Source organism: Physeter macrocephalus, chromosome 14 (genome assembly GCF_002837175.3).
Source record: "Physeter macrocephalus isolate SW-GA chromosome 14, ASM283717v5, whole genome shotgun sequence".
NCBI classification, from domain to species: Eukaryota; Metazoa; Chordata; class Mammalia; order Artiodactyla; family Physeteridae; genus Physeter; species Physeter macrocephalus.
This window is the reverse complement of record NC_041227.1, coordinates 20,965,445-20,981,940: the sequence shown is the minus strand read 5'-3', so window position 1 is coordinate 20,981,940 and position 16,496 is coordinate 20,965,445. Positions and strand designations below refer to the sequence as shown.

The 16,496-nt window shown below is 42.2% G+C and overlaps 2 protein-coding genes across 3 annotated transcripts in view; one reads left to right on the top strand and one right to left on the bottom strand.

The window, feature by feature from the left end:
* Positions 1 to 5,664, bottom strand: part of MROH8 (maestro heat like repeat family member 8) — a 10,360-nt gene extending 4,696 nt beyond the window's left edge. The window contains 4 exon segments of the mRNA XM_028498622.2: positions 1,310 to 1,346; positions 1,348 to 1,435; positions 5,409 to 5,598; positions 5,601 to 5,664. Of these exon segments, the coding sequence (XP_028354423.1) occupies positions 1,310 to 1,346; positions 1,348 to 1,435; positions 5,409 to 5,598; positions 5,601 to 5,664 (379 nt within the window).
* RPN2 (ribophorin II) overlaps positions 5,455 to 16,496 on the top strand; it is a 54,521-nt gene continuing 43,479 nt past the window's right edge. For both annotated transcript variants that reach the window (XM_007104144.4, XM_028498621.2), the window contains exons 1-2: positions 5,455 to 5,552; positions 9,053 to 9,246. In XM_007104144.4, the coding sequence (XP_007104206.1) occupies positions 5,540 to 5,552; positions 9,053 to 9,246 (207 nt within the window). In that variant the 5' untranslated portion in view covers positions 5,455 to 5,539. The remainder of the gene's footprint in view (positions 5,553 to 9,052; positions 9,247 to 16,496) is intronic.

The window sequence follows — 16,496 nt, the reverse complement described above, 5'->3', positions numbered from 1 at the left end:
CCAGGGCTCGAACCCGTGTCCCCTGCATTGGCAGGCAGATTCTCAACCACCGCGCCACCAGGGAAGCCCGCTTCCTCCATTTTCTAATACCAAATTCCTTATTCCTACTGGGCCAACAGTCTTCCTAGTTTCTCCCTAACACACCTATCGTCTGAGGGTTTCTACCACTCTACTTTTGTACTCTTCTTGGTTTCCTGAATAGCCTCTTCTGCAAATTCCTCCTCCTCCCTGCCACATGCCTGTCGTCCACTAGAAGCCATGTTCTCGTTCACCTCTGATCTTTGCACAGGCTTTCCTTCTGCCTGCATGTTTCTTCTTCCTGTCCCCCACCTCCCCTTACCTCTCTTTGCCTAGCTAACCCCTACTCATCCACCAGAGCTCTGCTCCAGGATGCCTTTCCTGAATCCCCTCTTTGCCCATGTTAGCTAAGTATCCTTCTAGTTGCTAATAAACCTTTCTCTGTCTGCTCCCTACTCCCTCTCCAACCCTTAATCATGCACATTATATTGAGTTCCAATCATTTGTTTATAAGTACACTGTGTCTATTCTGCAGCTAGATCAGTGTTAAGATCACAGTAGGGCTTCAATAAATATTTGTTGAATGAATGTACAAGTGAATGAATGTAGTTCCTTAGACACACTGTAGTCTTTGCTGTCTCATGCACATGCTGTTCTACCCACCTGAAATGCTCTTCCCTCTACTTCTCACCTGGGTTGGTCTTTCATGGCCTTGAGGCCTCCTTTAGCTTTAAACAGCACCATCTCAGACAGGTGTTCTCTGACAACCATGGTTTAAAGTAGGTTCCCATCACCCTTATTTTTTGTCTCCGCCCCTTGTTCAATTTTTTCATAGTATTTACTGTAAACTTGTAATTACTTTATTTATTGTCTGTCTACTTTTTTTGGTCCTTTTCATCACTATAATGTAAATTCTACGAGGGTGGAGACCATGTCCGTCTTATTCACTGTTGTATGCCCAGCAACTGGTTCTCAATAAATGTTTGTAGAAAAAATGAAAGATAGTTATTCTGTAGTCTCATCCAGCTTCCATCCACACCTACCCTTCCCTTCTCAGCATCCTTCTAGCACTTAGACTCTGTCCAAGTCTTCAGTATCACCTGTCTTAGGACCAAGTTTAGATTACTATATGTCTAGAATAATGCATCTTATCTCATTTTCCCAATCATATTCCAAGGTCTTAAAGTCAGGGACCAAATTCATTGTCAAAGTATAGTCAAGAGCTAGACTTGACTTGAAAAGATTCCCTTTGCCCTGCCTCCTCCCCCTTTCTAATATTTCCCCTTTTCACCTGTAAGTTCAAGGCTACCTGGGCCTTTTTAAAATATCCTCTAAGTTGCTCAGCTGCAAATCCACACTTCCTGAATCATTGTCAGAAGCACAAGGGATCACTACTTCTTCCCGACTACAGATCCGAGGGATGAAGAGGGGATTAGAAAAATTAGTTTTTCAGGACTGCTTCTGTCTCATCACTCAAGTGCAAGCTTAAATGTTTCCTTCTCAGAGAGGCATTTATTGATCACCAATTTAGATTAAGTAAGCTTCTTCCCACCCCAGCCCCACATTTATTTTTTTCATAGTATTTAACCATTACCGACAATCACCAAGTTCATTTGTGTTTGTTTACTGTCTCCCATCAGACTATAAGCTCCAAGAGGGAAGAAACCTTGCTGAGGTGGTCACAGTTTTATCCCTGATAGGGACAAAGTAAAGGGTGATGAAAATAGTTAATCCCACTAAGGGATCATAAGTAAAGGAAAAAGTAATGGCAGACCCCTGTAAATTAATGATCACCTAAGGAAGCAGGTTTGCTTAACCACAAAACCAAGCAGGCTTGCTTAGCAACAAAACCGTACAACAGAAGCATGAGACATGCCCTAAAACAGTAAAACAATGGTCGAATGAGACCCACATCCTGCCCAGTGAGCTCAGTAAGTTAATGATTCCTAGGATATGCTCCTCTGTGCACACTAGAAACAAAAATATAAGGAAAAGGTGACATTATATTGAAACCTGAGATGACTTACCATTTTTAGTATATATTACCACCTTTTTGCTCATTTTCATCGTGCCATGACAGTCCCAGTTTGACCATGTAGGGACAAGAAAACTCCCTCACCCGACGTGGAGGAGGAGCTGATGATGGAAGCTTGATGTCTACTCAAGAATGAGGAAGAAGGTGGTCTTCTCCCCCTCCCCACTTTTCCTTTGATTATAAAACTGTAGCCCACTAAGTTCTGAGCATGGCACCCTCTTGCCCACCCACTTGTAAATCTCACAAGCGTTCTGTTCTAATAAATCACTTCTTATCATGTTGCCTCTCACTGAATTCTTTCTGCGTTGAGAACCAGAGCTCCTTGGAGCCCCCCGAAATGCATTGCTGTGGTTTCATCCCCAGTACCTAGCATACTGTCAGCCTCATGAGGAGTGAATGGATAGGTAAGAGATACCATGCCACTGTTAAAGAGACTGAGGTAGAACACCATCCTCACCTCCCTCAATCCCCTTTACTCTTTCTTACTTTTTCTTTTTTCTATAGCACACAACACCTTCTAATGTATCATTCACTTGTTAATGATATTATTTATCATCTCTTTCCTCCTGCTAAAATGTAAGCTCCATGAGGGCAAGGATCTTTGGCTATTTAAAAATTTTTTTAGTTTTTCTTCTTGTTGTTGTTTTTTAATATATTTTTTCTTATTCTTTTTTAAAAATTTATTTCATTTTCTTGTTTGTATGTTTGGCTGTTTTGTTCATGAATGTATTCTAAGAGACTAGAATAGTGCCTGGCACATGGCAATGCTCAATAAATATTGATTCAGTGAATGACTGGATAGATCTATATTTGCTGAATGTCTAGCCTATATTAGTGAATGAAAAAGCAAGTTGCCAATCTGTTTTCCAAAATGCCTGTTGCACTTTACATTTCTTTTTTAAAAAAATTTATTTATTTTATTTGTTTATTTTTGGCTGCGTTGGGTCTTCATTGCTGCATGTGGGCTTTCTCTAGTTGCAGCGAGTGGGGGCTACTCTTCACTGCGGTGCACGGGCTTCTCACTGTGGTGGCTTCTCTTGTTGCAGAGCACGGGCTCTAGGCATGTGGGCTTCAGTAGTTATGGCTCTTGGGCTCTAGAGCACAGGCTCAGTAGTTTTGGCGCGTGGGCTTAGTTGCTCCACAGCATGTGGGATCTTCCCGGACCAGGCCTCGAACCCGTGTCCCCTGCATTGGCAGATGGATTCTTAACCACTGCACCACCAGGGAAGCCCACACTTCACATTTCTGTCAGCAGTGTATGAGAGTTTCAGTTGCTCCACATAATTGCCAATATTTGGTATTGTTGGTCTTTTTATTATTAACTGTTCCAGTGGATGTGTAGCAATATTTCACTGTGGTTTAATATGCAGTGCTGTTGGTCATCTTTTCACGTGCTTATTTGCTATTTGTATATCTTTGATGAAGTGTCTACTCAAATCTTTTGCCCATGTTTTTTATTGGATTGCTTGCAAAGGTATGTTGGTAAATGTTTAAAAAAGACTCTCAGTGTAGTTGTGAAGTTTGATATTTTCATTTATATTAATGAGTAAGATGTAACTGAAACTTTAGAAGTGACTTCTTTTCTGAATGGGATAATAGTTTTCAAACAGGAGAAGAATATTTCCTCAAGTTTTTGTGCTATTGACAATGTGAAATTGATCCATGCGATATACTTTTAAGTTTAATCTCTATTAACATTTTCTCCAACATTAAGTTTACACAGTAACAAAGCAATAAGTCAAGCGCTGGTCTGTACCATGTGCTGATTGTATGGGGTAAATATTCCTATTGTAGCCAAAATTCAGCTATCAATGTTACTGGGAAGAGATGTGTAGTACCACACCATGATATAAGATTTTCACTATTCAGATATTATAGATATAAGCTAGCACAAAAACACAGATGATGGTAAAATACAGCAAAATAATTAGGAAATGATGACTTTGGTTTTCAATACACTTTATTTCATTGTAAGTGCGTATAGTTTAATTTTTCTAAATAGCTGTATTTAACAACCAATTTGCAAAGTTCCTTTTATTTATATATATGTTTATTGAAGTATAGTTAATTTACAATGTTGTGTTAGTTTCTGGTGTACAGCAAACTGATTCAGTTATACATATATACACTTTTTCATATTCCTTTCCATTTTGTTTTATTACAGGATATTGAATACTGTTCCCTGTGCTATACAATAGGACCTTGTTGTTTATCAAAATTCCTGATAAATTTAACAGTTGACTCTCCAAGCCAGTATGAGGCTTCAGCACACCATTGGTTGTCTTATTACTGAGTTGGAAGAGTTCTTTATATATTCTAGATCAGTGCTGTCCAATAGAATTTTCTGTGGTAATGGAAATGTTCTATAATTCTGCACGGTCCAACATGATCTCCACCAGCCACATGTGGCTACTGAGTGCTTGAGATGTGGTAAGTACAACTGACAAACTGAATTTTTAATTTTAATTAATTTAAATTCAAATTAAAATATCCACATATTTAATGGCTAGTATACCGTACCCAACAGCACAGTACCAGACATAGAAAGAATTGACTCTCCCTTATTTAGGATAATAATTTCCGGGACACTAATTATAGTAAGAGTTATCGCATAGTGAATACTTTATATGTTCATAATAGTTAAAAGCACAGATTATGGAGTCAGACTGTCCGGGTTCAAATATTTTAGTTTCCTTCTCTATAAAATGGGAATACAAATAGTGCATATTTCACAGAATGGTGATGAGGAGTAAATGAAATAGTGTACATGGAGTGCCCCGTACACTGTCAGGCTATCCCGTAAACTCCCAATAATCGGAGTTAGCTATTATTGAGTTCTTAGATAAGCCACTTCCTTTTTTAAGACTGTTACTTCGTCTGTAAAATTGGGCTAATATTCTCCTCATACAAATGCTGTGCAAATCAGTTAAAAAATCATAACTGACTCGCAGGTCAGTTATTAAGAACCGAAACAATCTTTGGAGAAAGTTGCCATAATTTTTAATTTTCTAACAAAACCCAAAACCCCTCGAACATTGCTGGCCCTTCCCCACCGGACCCTTCCTATTCCTTTAAAATCGGCCGGGCTGCAGAGAAACGACTGAGTGACAGTGCAATCGGCCAATCACAGGAGGAGGCGTATGAGGTCCACCCCAAGGCCTTGTCCAACCGCGTGCCGGCAGCGCACGGAATGGGAAGGTTGCGAGGCGGTCGGTTCCAAGTGGGCCAGGGCGCGGGGGGGAAGCGGGCCTGGCCTGTACGCGAGGACTGCAGCGCACTCTGCGCGCGAGGACTGGAATTCCGGCCTCAGCTGCTGGGAGCGACCCGGCCCAGCGGGACGGCGGGGACTGACCTGTGCCTAGAGCCCATTCTAGCACGCGGGGTCTGCCGCGAATCCCTGGCGTCCCCTCCGGTGCACTCTTGGAGCCACTTTCCCGCGCGGAAGTCCGCTTGTGTCTCGGGCTCTGGTGGGACCTGCTAGGAGGAATGGCGCCGCCGGGTGAGGCGTTGCGCGTGGCTCGACAACGGGGTCCCGCGGCCCGCAGGAGACTAGTGCTCGCCACGCAGGAGCCGGCTAGGCGGGATCCCCTTTCCCTGCGGGGCAGGGGCATGGGCATGGGCTCGGGCTCGGGCTCGGGCTCTTGGGGTCGAGGGTCTGACGAAGGGTTGGCCAGCGGGTGGGACTGCCGCGGAGGAGGGGTTGGGTACGGGTGCGGCGCGGAGCTGCGGGTCCCCCCGAGGCCCAGCCAGGGACCGCGGCCGCAGATAACGCTCGGGCTGGCTTAACTCATTCATTTGTCTTGCGCGGGCTTCCGGGCCAGGAGGCCTAAGAGTGAGCTTTTGGCCAAATCGTCCTGTTTTTGGACCATGATTTCCTTTTTAATGAAAGGGGCAAGACAGTCAGTTATCTCTCTTTGGGAGCTTAGAGCATGAGTCCTGAAGTTAGAGTCTCTGGTACAGACTTGCAGTCTGCCATGTATTCGTTAATGTGACCCTGTGCAAGTTACTTAACTTCTCTGCCCCTCAGTTTCTCATCTGTAAAATAGGTTAGTTAAGTTATCTACCTCATGAATTACGGTGAGTGTTAAATCAGATAATCTCTTTGCATAGCGTGGAACAGTGCGGCACTAAGTAAGCACTCAGTAAGCTTAACTATATTGCTAGGTGTTGAGTGGGCACTGTGCAGGATGGAACCTCATGTAGTCTCACAACAGCTTGGGAAATGTGTACTGTTATTATTTCCATTTGACAGATGGAATATCAGAGAAGGAAAGTAACTTGCCCCAGGTAACAGTGAATAAGTCAGTGAGCTCACTGTTCCATTATTTGAGAGGTTGAGGATAATAGAGTTCCTACAGTTTGGTTCTCAGCTAGTTGTGTCTTAGGGCAGGTAACTATTTCGGAGACTCAATTTCATGGTCTGTAAACTGCACTCACTTGGATGTTGTGAGGATTTAATGACTAACTACTTAGCGTAGTGTGGGCATACCGTACAGGTGTTAGGTGCTCAAATTTTAGACCCCGCAGTTATGATTAATATGAGGTGGGGATATCAGGATTCTGGCACAGATGCTGTGTTAGGGGAACTTACAGTCGAGCTGGCAAAAGCTAGTCATAGTTACTCACTAGATCTTAAGGTATTGAATGCGTGCATGTATTCAAGGCACTGGGGGTTCAGCATAAGTATCTTGATTCCTCTTTTACATCTTTCGACCCATTATCAGTTCTGGCTTTAACTTTGAATTCTAGCGAGACTTCAACCACTTCTCAGTACCTCCATTGCTGTCACCCTGGCTTAGACCACCAACATCTTTTTTCCTGGGTTATGGCAGTAGTCTTCTATCCTTACTTCTCTATAATCTCAACACAGTATTGTTTATTCTCAACACAAAGTTCCTGTTAAAATGTAGAGTCACTCCTCTGCTCAAGATTTTCCCGTGGCTCCCATCTCACTTTATAAAAGCCAAAGTCCCTATAATGCCCTCTGGATTTGGCCTCTGCTACGTAAAATGTAAGTCGAGTCACTCCTCTGCTCAAGATTTTCCCGTGGCTCCCATCTCACTTTATAAAAGCCAAAGTCCCTATAATGCCCTCTGGATTTGGCCTCTGCTACGTCTGTTACCTTGTCCCTACTTCTCACCCCTTGCTTAATCCTCTCCAGCCATATTGTTCTCTTTGCTAATGCAAAAAACACAAACTGCACTCCTGATTCAGGGTATTTGCCCTTGCTTTTCTTGGGATAATTTCCCTCCAAATATCTTTATGACTTGCTCCTTCTTTTCCTTCAGGTTTACACACAATATCTTTATTTCTTGGGCTTCACAGGCTACCGTATTTAAAATTACAGCTCTTCCCAGATAGTCCTTCTGTGCTTTATTTTTCTCCATAGCACTTTTCACCTTCTAAGATGATAAATAATGTTTCATAATTATTTTGTGTAATGTCTTTCTTTTCCAACTAGAATGTAAGCTCCATGAGGTTAGGGGTTTTTGTTTTGTTTCCTGTTGTGTTTTTAACACCAGAAATAGTGCTTGGTACATAGTAGGTATTTAATAAATATTTGATGAATGATGATCCACATTATAGATCTCTTTCTAGTTTTTTTCAAGAGCTTTTGCATTCTTTAGGTTATTTAACACACACGAGGACTTAAATAGCACTAACACTCATGCCCCTAGTGTAGGCATCCCTTCTACAACATTCTCTAAAAAATAGTGGAGTGCGAACTCCATAGGTAGACCTGGGTTTGAGTCCAAGATTGGCTATCTCCAAGCTGTTCGGGTCCTCAGTTTTCTTATTTGTAAAATACCTTTTTTAAGGGGTTCTAGTTCAAACTAAATTTGACGCTATAGGCAAAGGAGCATTAATCATTAATGTTAACCTTGTGATTACTATTACTTGGAAGGCAGACTGTTCATGAAGCTGCCCATTTGAAAGTGTTTTTTTCCAAATGAAAAGTAGAAATGTTCCACTCCTAGGATTTCTCTCTGTCCCCTGGGGCATAATGGATGAGGATTGATTTTTCTTTCCATTTATTCAGCAAATATTATTTCAGTACTGCTATGTGCCAAACAATGTGCTAGACCTGGAAGTACTGGGATGAATAAAAGCAATGGTCTCTATCCTCATGAAGCTTACAGTTTAGCAGAGGAATCAGACATTACACTACTAATTTTAGTTGTGAAAAATTCTACATAGAAGTGCAGGTTGCTGTGAGCGGATATAGGAACAACAACAACAGTAATGTAATAGAAGGAGTTGCTAACATTTATATAGCACTTATATATGTGCCAGTCACTAACGTTTTCTGTATTAACACATGTAATCCTAACAACCCTGAGATAGATACTGTTATTATCCCACTTTATACTTGAGAAAACTGAGGCACAGCTGGTCACATTGTAACTGCCATGGCCACCTTGCTAAGAAGTGACAGAGCTAGGATTTAAACCTGGCCCCAGAAACCTCGTTCTTTGTTACTTCATAGTACTGGGACCTCATCCAAAGGAGGGCTGTTGGGTGGCTTCTTAAGGAAGAGATACTCGAAATCTGAAAGTTGGAAGTAAGCAGGAGAAGGCATGCAAAAGAGCTGGGTGGGAAAGAACACGAGTACTGAGAGGAACCGAGAGGAGGGCAGAGAGCAACAGATGAAAGAGTGAGGGAGGAGATCTGGTTGGGAAACGGGCAAGGCCACGGGGAGGATTCAGGATTGGGTTTGTCCTACGAAGCATACGAGTTACAAATGTACTTGAGACGGGAATGGCATGATGAGTCCCTTGCTTTAGAGGCACAGAGGCTCCTGGGAGGACTGTCGTTCAGAGAGTTGAAGACCATGCCCACCACTTCCCCAAGGCGTGTCTCCAGGTTGAACCTCCCAGTTCTCTCACCCTTCCTCACATAATTTTGTTCCCAGACCTTGGTGTGCCTCATCGTTGGAACTTTGTATAGAACTTTGGAATAGTGTGGAGTGTATTTATTTAATAGTCGTTTCCCCCCAAGGTTCAAGCACTGTCTTCCTGTTGGCCCTGACAATCATAGCCAGCGCCCATGCTCTGACGCCCACTCACTACCTCACTAGGCATGACGTGGAAAGACTGAAAGCCTCGCTGGATCGCCCTTTCACAAGTTTGGAATCTGCTTTCTACTCCATCGTGGGACTCAGCAGCCTTGGTGCCCAGGTGCCAGATGTAAAGGTAAAGACCACTTTTGTCTTGGTGGCCTCATCCCTTCACTGGGTTCCTTTTGTGTACTTCAAAACTAACTCTTGCTCGTTTGAGGATAACAAAGGATGACCCAATATAATAAATATTTATACCAATCTGACAGATCCTTTTTTTGTTTGTTTTTTGAATGCCTAATATATGTTAGGACCATGCCAGGTGTTTTAGTAGAATATAAAGGAGAGCAAGTCATAGATTCTTTAGAAACTTTTACTGTAGCTTTTACTGAAACATTTACAATGAGACTGTACTTGTTAAGTGTCCTATGTGTGTCCCTAATAAATAATAAAGGAGTTCAAGATGGGGAGCATTCACCTTTATTGAACACTGATAGTCACAGCATCAGGCATTTCGATACACTTTTTGGACCTTTGAGGAGGAAGATGCATCATAACTGAAACCTTTCTTGGATTTAGGAACAGTCTTAAATTGTGAATTTATATTTTATTCATTACAGCAGCACAGACAGCTAGGGTAAGGAATTAGCGCCAGGTTTCTCACATAAACCTTGTGTATTAGTTTTCTAAGGTTGTGTAACAAATTACTATAAACTTAGTGATTTAAAACAACATTCATTTATGACCGGATAGTTCTGTAGGTCAGAAGTCCAGGCAGGCTTCGCCAGGCTCTCTGCTTAGTGTCTCATGGGTCGAAATGAAGGTGTTAGCCAGGCTGGGCTCTTACCTGGAGGCTCTGGGGAAGAATCTACTTCAAGCTCCTTCAGGTGGTTGGCAGAATCCACTTCCTTGTGATTGTAGGTCTCAGATCCCCGTTTTCTTGCTGGCTGTGAAGCCAAGGACTGCTCTCTGCTCCTCAAGGCACTGAATTTCTTCTCATCTTCCCCCTCCCCATTTAAGTCAGCAATGGCATGTCGAGTCCTTCTTACTCTTCAGGTCTCTCTGACCTCCTGCTCCCAGTCGGAGAAAACTCTGCTGTTAAAGGACTTACCTGCTTGGGTCAGGCCTACCTGGATAAACTCTAAATTTTAAGGTCAGCTGATTTGGGGCTTTAATTACACCTGCAAAATCCCTTCATGGCAGTTCTCTATTAGTTTAAATAAATATTCAGTAGATGGATATCTAAAGATGGCATCTTTAGAATTCTGCCTCTCCTTTCTTGTATTAGTGTAGAAATGACCCCAAATCTGAATGGCTTATGACTGAAGTTTATTTTTTGCTCTTACTATATGGCCATCAAGGGTCAGCTGGGGCTTTGCTCCATGTTTCTTCAGTCTAAGATTTAGCCTGGGGACTTCCCTGGCGGTCCAGTGGTTAAGACTCCACACTCCCAATACAGGAGGCGCGGGTTTGATCCCTGGTCAGAGAACTAAGATTCCGCATGCCACAGGGCGTGGGGGCGCCCCCCCCCCCCCGCCCAGAGGAAAACAAAAACGGGATTTAGCCTGATGAGGAGTCTCTTTCTGAACTGTGTACAAATGAAAGCATGGCTTTTAAAACTTCTGCTCAGAAGAGATACTTGCCACTTCTTTTATCTTTCTCATTTCTTTGCCTAAAGCAAGTCCCTTGGGCATGCCTGGGTTCAACAGGTTAGGGAAATATAATCTTCTGCAGAGGACAGTGCCTTTTAGTGAGCAGTAACTTGTCTAATTAGCCGCTTAGTCCCTTTGCCTCAGGCCTGTCCTGGGATCCTCCCTGGCTCTCAGAGCTCCTGCCCTTTGCTTCCTTCAAGACCAGTGGTTCTTGTGAGGAGGGTGATGAGTACCTGACCCACTGGATTGACAGTTTAGCCCACTTTTGTATGAACTACTATTGCTAGGTTGTTTACTGCCCTGGGCTGGGCCCTGGGCATGCAGTGGTGGATCAACCAGTCAAAATCACTGCCTTCAGAGAACTTACATTCTAGTGCGAGTTAAAAGAACAACAGCTCTTTTTGTTTCAATCTTTTATTATGGAAGTTTGCAAACATTCACAAAAGTGGTGGGAACATATAATGAGCTCTTCTCATACCATTTGCCAGTTTGAACAAGTGTTCACATTTTGCCATTTTTATTACATTTATTCTCCCTCTCCTTATTTATTTTATTTTTTTGCTGGTGTGTTTTATAGCAAATACCAGACATATTTGACATACATCTATACTTTTTTTAACATGACAGTCCTTTTATTTCACCTAGCAAGATTAATAATAATTCTTTAATGTCATTTAATTCCCAGTCTGTGTTTAGTCATCTTGAGCTAACAAAAAATGTTGGTTTGAATCAGGGTCTAAACAAGGTCCACACATTGCATTTGTTGATGTTTCTCAAGACCCTTTTCATCTATAACAGTCCCCGCCCCCATCTTTTATTTATGGAACAAGCCAGGTCACTTGTCCTGGAGAATTTTCCACATTCTGCTTTTGATTGATTGCATCCTCATGCTGTTTTTGAACATATTTCCTTATCTCTTTAATTCCTAAAACTGATAGTTAGCTCTTAAGGCTTAATTATAATCAGGGTCAGTTTTCTTGGCAGAAATAGTTCATAGGCAGTGCTGTGTGCTTCCTATCAGTGGATGCATAATATCTGATTGTTTCATTTTTAGTTATGATAAAGTTGAATCAGTGGATTCAGGTGTTGTCACACTAATCTATCTCTTGTACACAGTGTATAGTAGGGACTTGTTTTTTATCCATTCTGGCAATCTCTGTCTTTTAATTGGTGATTTAGTTCATTTATATTTTTTTGTAACTATGCTGTTGGGTTTAAGTTTACCATCTTGTTTTCTATTTGTTTATCCATTTTTTTCCTCCTCCTTTCCTGTCTTAGATTGAATCTTTTTTTTTTTTTTTTAATATTCCAGTTTATCTCTTCTATTGGCTTTTTTTTTTTTTTTTTTTTTTTTTTGCGGTACGCAGGCCTCTCACTGTTGTGGCCTCTCCCGTTGCGGAGCACAGGCTCCGAATGCTCAGGCTCAGCGGCCATGGCTCACGGGCCCAGCCGCTCCGCGGCATGTGGGATCTTCCCGGACCGGGGCACGAACCCGTGTCCCCTGCATCCGCAGGCGGACTCTCAACCACTGCGCCACCAGGGAAGCCCTCTTCTATTGGCTTTTTAGCTTACTTATTTTTTTAGAGGTTGCTCTAGAGATTGTAATATGCATCTTAACTTATCACAGTATACTTTGAATTATTATTTTGCCACATCACGAATAAGGAAAGGACCTTATAACAATATATTTAAACTCCCATCATTTGTTCTATTGTCATACTGTTTACATTCTTTCAAGGGTCACGGCCTTGTCCTTTCTGTACCTGTCCAGCATCTCAGCTTCATCTATTTTGTTCAGTTTTACAGTTATTTATGACAGGCTGGTAAATTCAGTACGTTTATTTCTGTCCTGGTCAGAACTGGTAGTCCCTGTTGATGTCTTGCAATCCATTGCAATTGTTATTGTTTTTGATGCTCAAAATGTCCCATTTTTGCCAGTGGGCCAGAATGTCTCTCTGTGTGTGTTTTGTTTGTTTCTATGTAATCCAATAGTCTTTGAGAGTTTCTGATGTCCTTGGCTTAAATATTTTGTGGCCGAGACTAGAATCAGTAATTGTTATTATTTATTGAATGTCTCATATGTGCCAGGTACCCTGGATATGTTATCTTGAGTTGTCTTCATTCTATATGGTCAGAAATATTATCCTGTAATAGAGGAGGAAACGCAAGCTCAGAAAGGTTAAGAAAATTGTCCAGTGTCTGCCAACCATCATCTGCATAATGGCCCCCAGGGTCAAATCCAGCTTGAAGCCTGTTTTTGTAAATAAAAGTTTATTGGAACACAGCCACGCCCCATCACTCACATATTGCTATGGCTGCTATTGCACTTTAACAGTAGAGTTGAGTAATTACTGAAGAGACTTATCTGGCCCCAAAAGCCTAATATTTACTCTCTGGCCCTTTACAGAAAGTTTGCTAATCCCTGCTATATGAGAGCTGTGCTTATTCAGATTTCTTCCTGACAGCTATCTCTTGTTGCTGCCCAATATTTCCTTCCTGTGTGTGACTGTTAATGAAACAGACTTCCCTCATGTTGTTTTAAACCCTCCAGGTCAATGTACCTCCTAATAAAATTAGTTTTGTTCAAGAGAAAAGAGTACAGGCAGCAGAGTCGCTAGCCCAAGTTTTTAGTTCTGGCTCCATCTCTCTGTAAAATGGGAGTTGTGATGCCTTCCTCATGGGATCATTGTAAAGATAAAGTGAAATCATATTATGCCTAGTAAGTGACTGGCCCACGAAAGGCCCTTTGAATGGTAGCTATTATTATAATTATATTATAATATAATTATTTAATAATTATTATATTATAATTATAATTTTAAAAGTTTTGCTTCTATTTATAATTTATTCAAGTGAGTTCAGACAATGCTGGTGCAGGTACTGTATGGAAGGCCCACAGTGTCTGTAAAGGGCTTGGGAAAGAGAGAGAACAGACAGTTGGGAGACATAGGGTGGAGCAGTCTTGACCAGTAGAGGTTTTGTATCGTAAGGTGTAGGAGATAAAATTGGAATATTAGGCTAATGTTAAATTTTGGCGGATCTGAATGCAGGATGAGAGTTTTCTGCTGGTCTGTTTCAAAATTCTGTGGGACCATAGGATTCTGTCCAGGGGCCTCCTGGAGGAGTGAGGAGTGAGGCGCTCTCACTCTAACTGAAATGATACTTTTTAAAATTAATTAATCAATCAATTAATTAATTTTTGGCCGCGCTGGGTCTTTGTTGCTGCACGTGGGCTTTCTCTAGTTGCGGCGAGCGGGGGCTACTCTTCATTGCGCTGGCTTCTCTTGTTGCGGAGCACAGGCTCTAGGTGCACGGGCTTCAGTGGTTGTGGTACTCGGGCTCAGTAGTTGTGGCTCGCTGGCTGTAGAGCACAGGCTCAGTAGTTGTGGCACACGGACTTAGTTGCTCTGCGGTGTGTGGGGTCTTCCCGGACCAGGGCTCGAACCCGTGTCCCCTGCATTGGCAGGCTGATTCTTAATCACTGTGCCACCAGGGAACCCTCAAATGATGCCTTTTTATCTGTCTTATGATTTAGAGCTGCACGTGGACTTAGGTTGAACTCATGCCCCTATAGGTGTTCTCTGCTGATGTAATGAGTTTGAGGGCACATTGGTCAGGGCTGAAGACATAGGCTGAAGCCATCCAGACAGCTGCAGTGCAGTGTGATTTGGGGGTAATTACATGATTAGCTGTGGGCTTTTTGTTCATAATACAGACTCTAAAGTCACATTGGTTGGCTTCAAGATCTTGACTTCACAGCTACACCACTCAGTAACCTGTGCAGCTTACCAAACCTTTCAGAATCTTTGTTTTCTCATCTGTAAGATGGAGATAGTTATAGTACTCAGCTCACAAGTGATGGATGTAGGTTGGTTGGCATGGTGATGGCATGTAGTAATGGGTGTAATCAGTATTAGCTCTTAGTAGTACTATTACATGGTAGTAGCGGTAAATGTAAGAGTACTATTACATGGTAGTAGTGGTAAATGTATGTTGATTGACATTTTATTTTTTCTCCTACTGTCATCCCCATTGCTAATGCCTAATGAAGAGGGAGTTCCACAAATATTTGTTGAATGAATGAATTGTAAACTTTAGCTTAATAGAAATGAAATCTTCTTAATGTGCCTCTTAATCGGAAAATAAATGGGTTAATCACGTACTTCATTTTAATCACTTATGAAATGTGCTGTGGTGATGGTGTGATGTGTACATTGTAAGCAGTGGAAGGAAGGGAGTTTGTATGGACATTTTGGAGCTGGTGAATTTCCTTATTAGAGGTATACACTAAAGAAATCCATTGAGAGAGAGTCTCTGTTACTGTCACTTCCATGTAGTGGGATGTGTCCTGCTCAGCTGTTGTTGCTTTCAGCTGAGTAGAGAGAACTCCCTCAGTTCTGCTAGATGCGCTGAGTTGGTTGTTCTCACAGATAGATCATTAGGGGAGATTTTGGTTATTTTGTCAAAAGAGATTCAGCAGCAGAACTGAGAGGAATGGGGTTTAATAAGAATATGAGAGTAGAGCGCAGCTCTGGGAACAGTGGTGTGTGGAATGAGAGTTGATTTTAGGTGTTATGAAGACTGAACATCTTTCATTTTGGTATCAAGTACTGTGTATGTATATTTTAAAAACATAAGCACATGAGAACAGCGATTTTATAGATTTTTTAAAAATATAAATTTATTTTATTTATTTATTATTTGGCTGTGTTGGGTCTTCGCTGCTGCATGCGGGCCCTCTCTAGCTGCTGTGAGCGGGGGCCACTGTTTGTTGCGGTGTGCTGGCCTCTCATTGCGGCGGCCTCCGCTGTTGTGGAGCGTGGGCTCCAGGCACGCGGCTTCAGCAGCTGTGGCACATGGGCCCAGCAGTTGTGGCTCTCGGGCTCTAGAGCGCAGGCTCAGTAGGTGTGGTGCACGGGCTTAGTTGCTCCGTGGCATGTGGGATCTTCCCAGACCAGGGATCAAACCTATGTTACCTTGTGGGGTTAAGAATCCCCACAGGTGGATCCTTAACCACTGTGCCACCAGGGAAGTCCCTATAGATATTATTGCTTAGCTTTTTATAAGACTTAGGAACATTGAGGGTTATTTTGTATTCATTTTAATGAAAATATTAAGTAAATGGGAGACATAGTATGCAAAAATTGTGATGGTAGATTAGATTCTAATGACTGAAATCAGGACACGTTAGACAGTGTTCACAGGTTGTCAATCAGACACTTTCCTGATCTTTGAAAGGGGATAAGAATATCTACCTTATAGAGTTGTTGTGAGAATTAAATGTGATAAGTGTAAAGTGCTTAGCTCAGTATCTGGCACATGGTGAGTACAAGGTAAGTATATCTGTATCCATTCAACAAATACTGAGTGCTTGTTGAGGGCCAGGCACTCAGCCAGTTACTGGGAATAGCAGAGAAGCAGGCACTCCTTCAGGCAGTAATCATTTTATGGAGCATCTGCTATGTGCAAGGTATTATGCTAAGTGCAGAGGAGCTCATTATCTAGTGAGAGACAGGAACCATAACAGAGAGACCAGGTGTGAATACAGAGACACATGTAACGTGTAGTGCGTGGGAAGTGCCAGGGGAGTCCAGAAGAGGGAGCTGCTCACTGACCCGGTCTGCTGAGAACACTTACTCTTAGTCCCAACCTTGTACAGGGGAAATTAACCATCTGTGCTGGCTGTTACACGATTCCTTTAGTCATTCATCAGATGTCTAGTGAATTTCTGCTG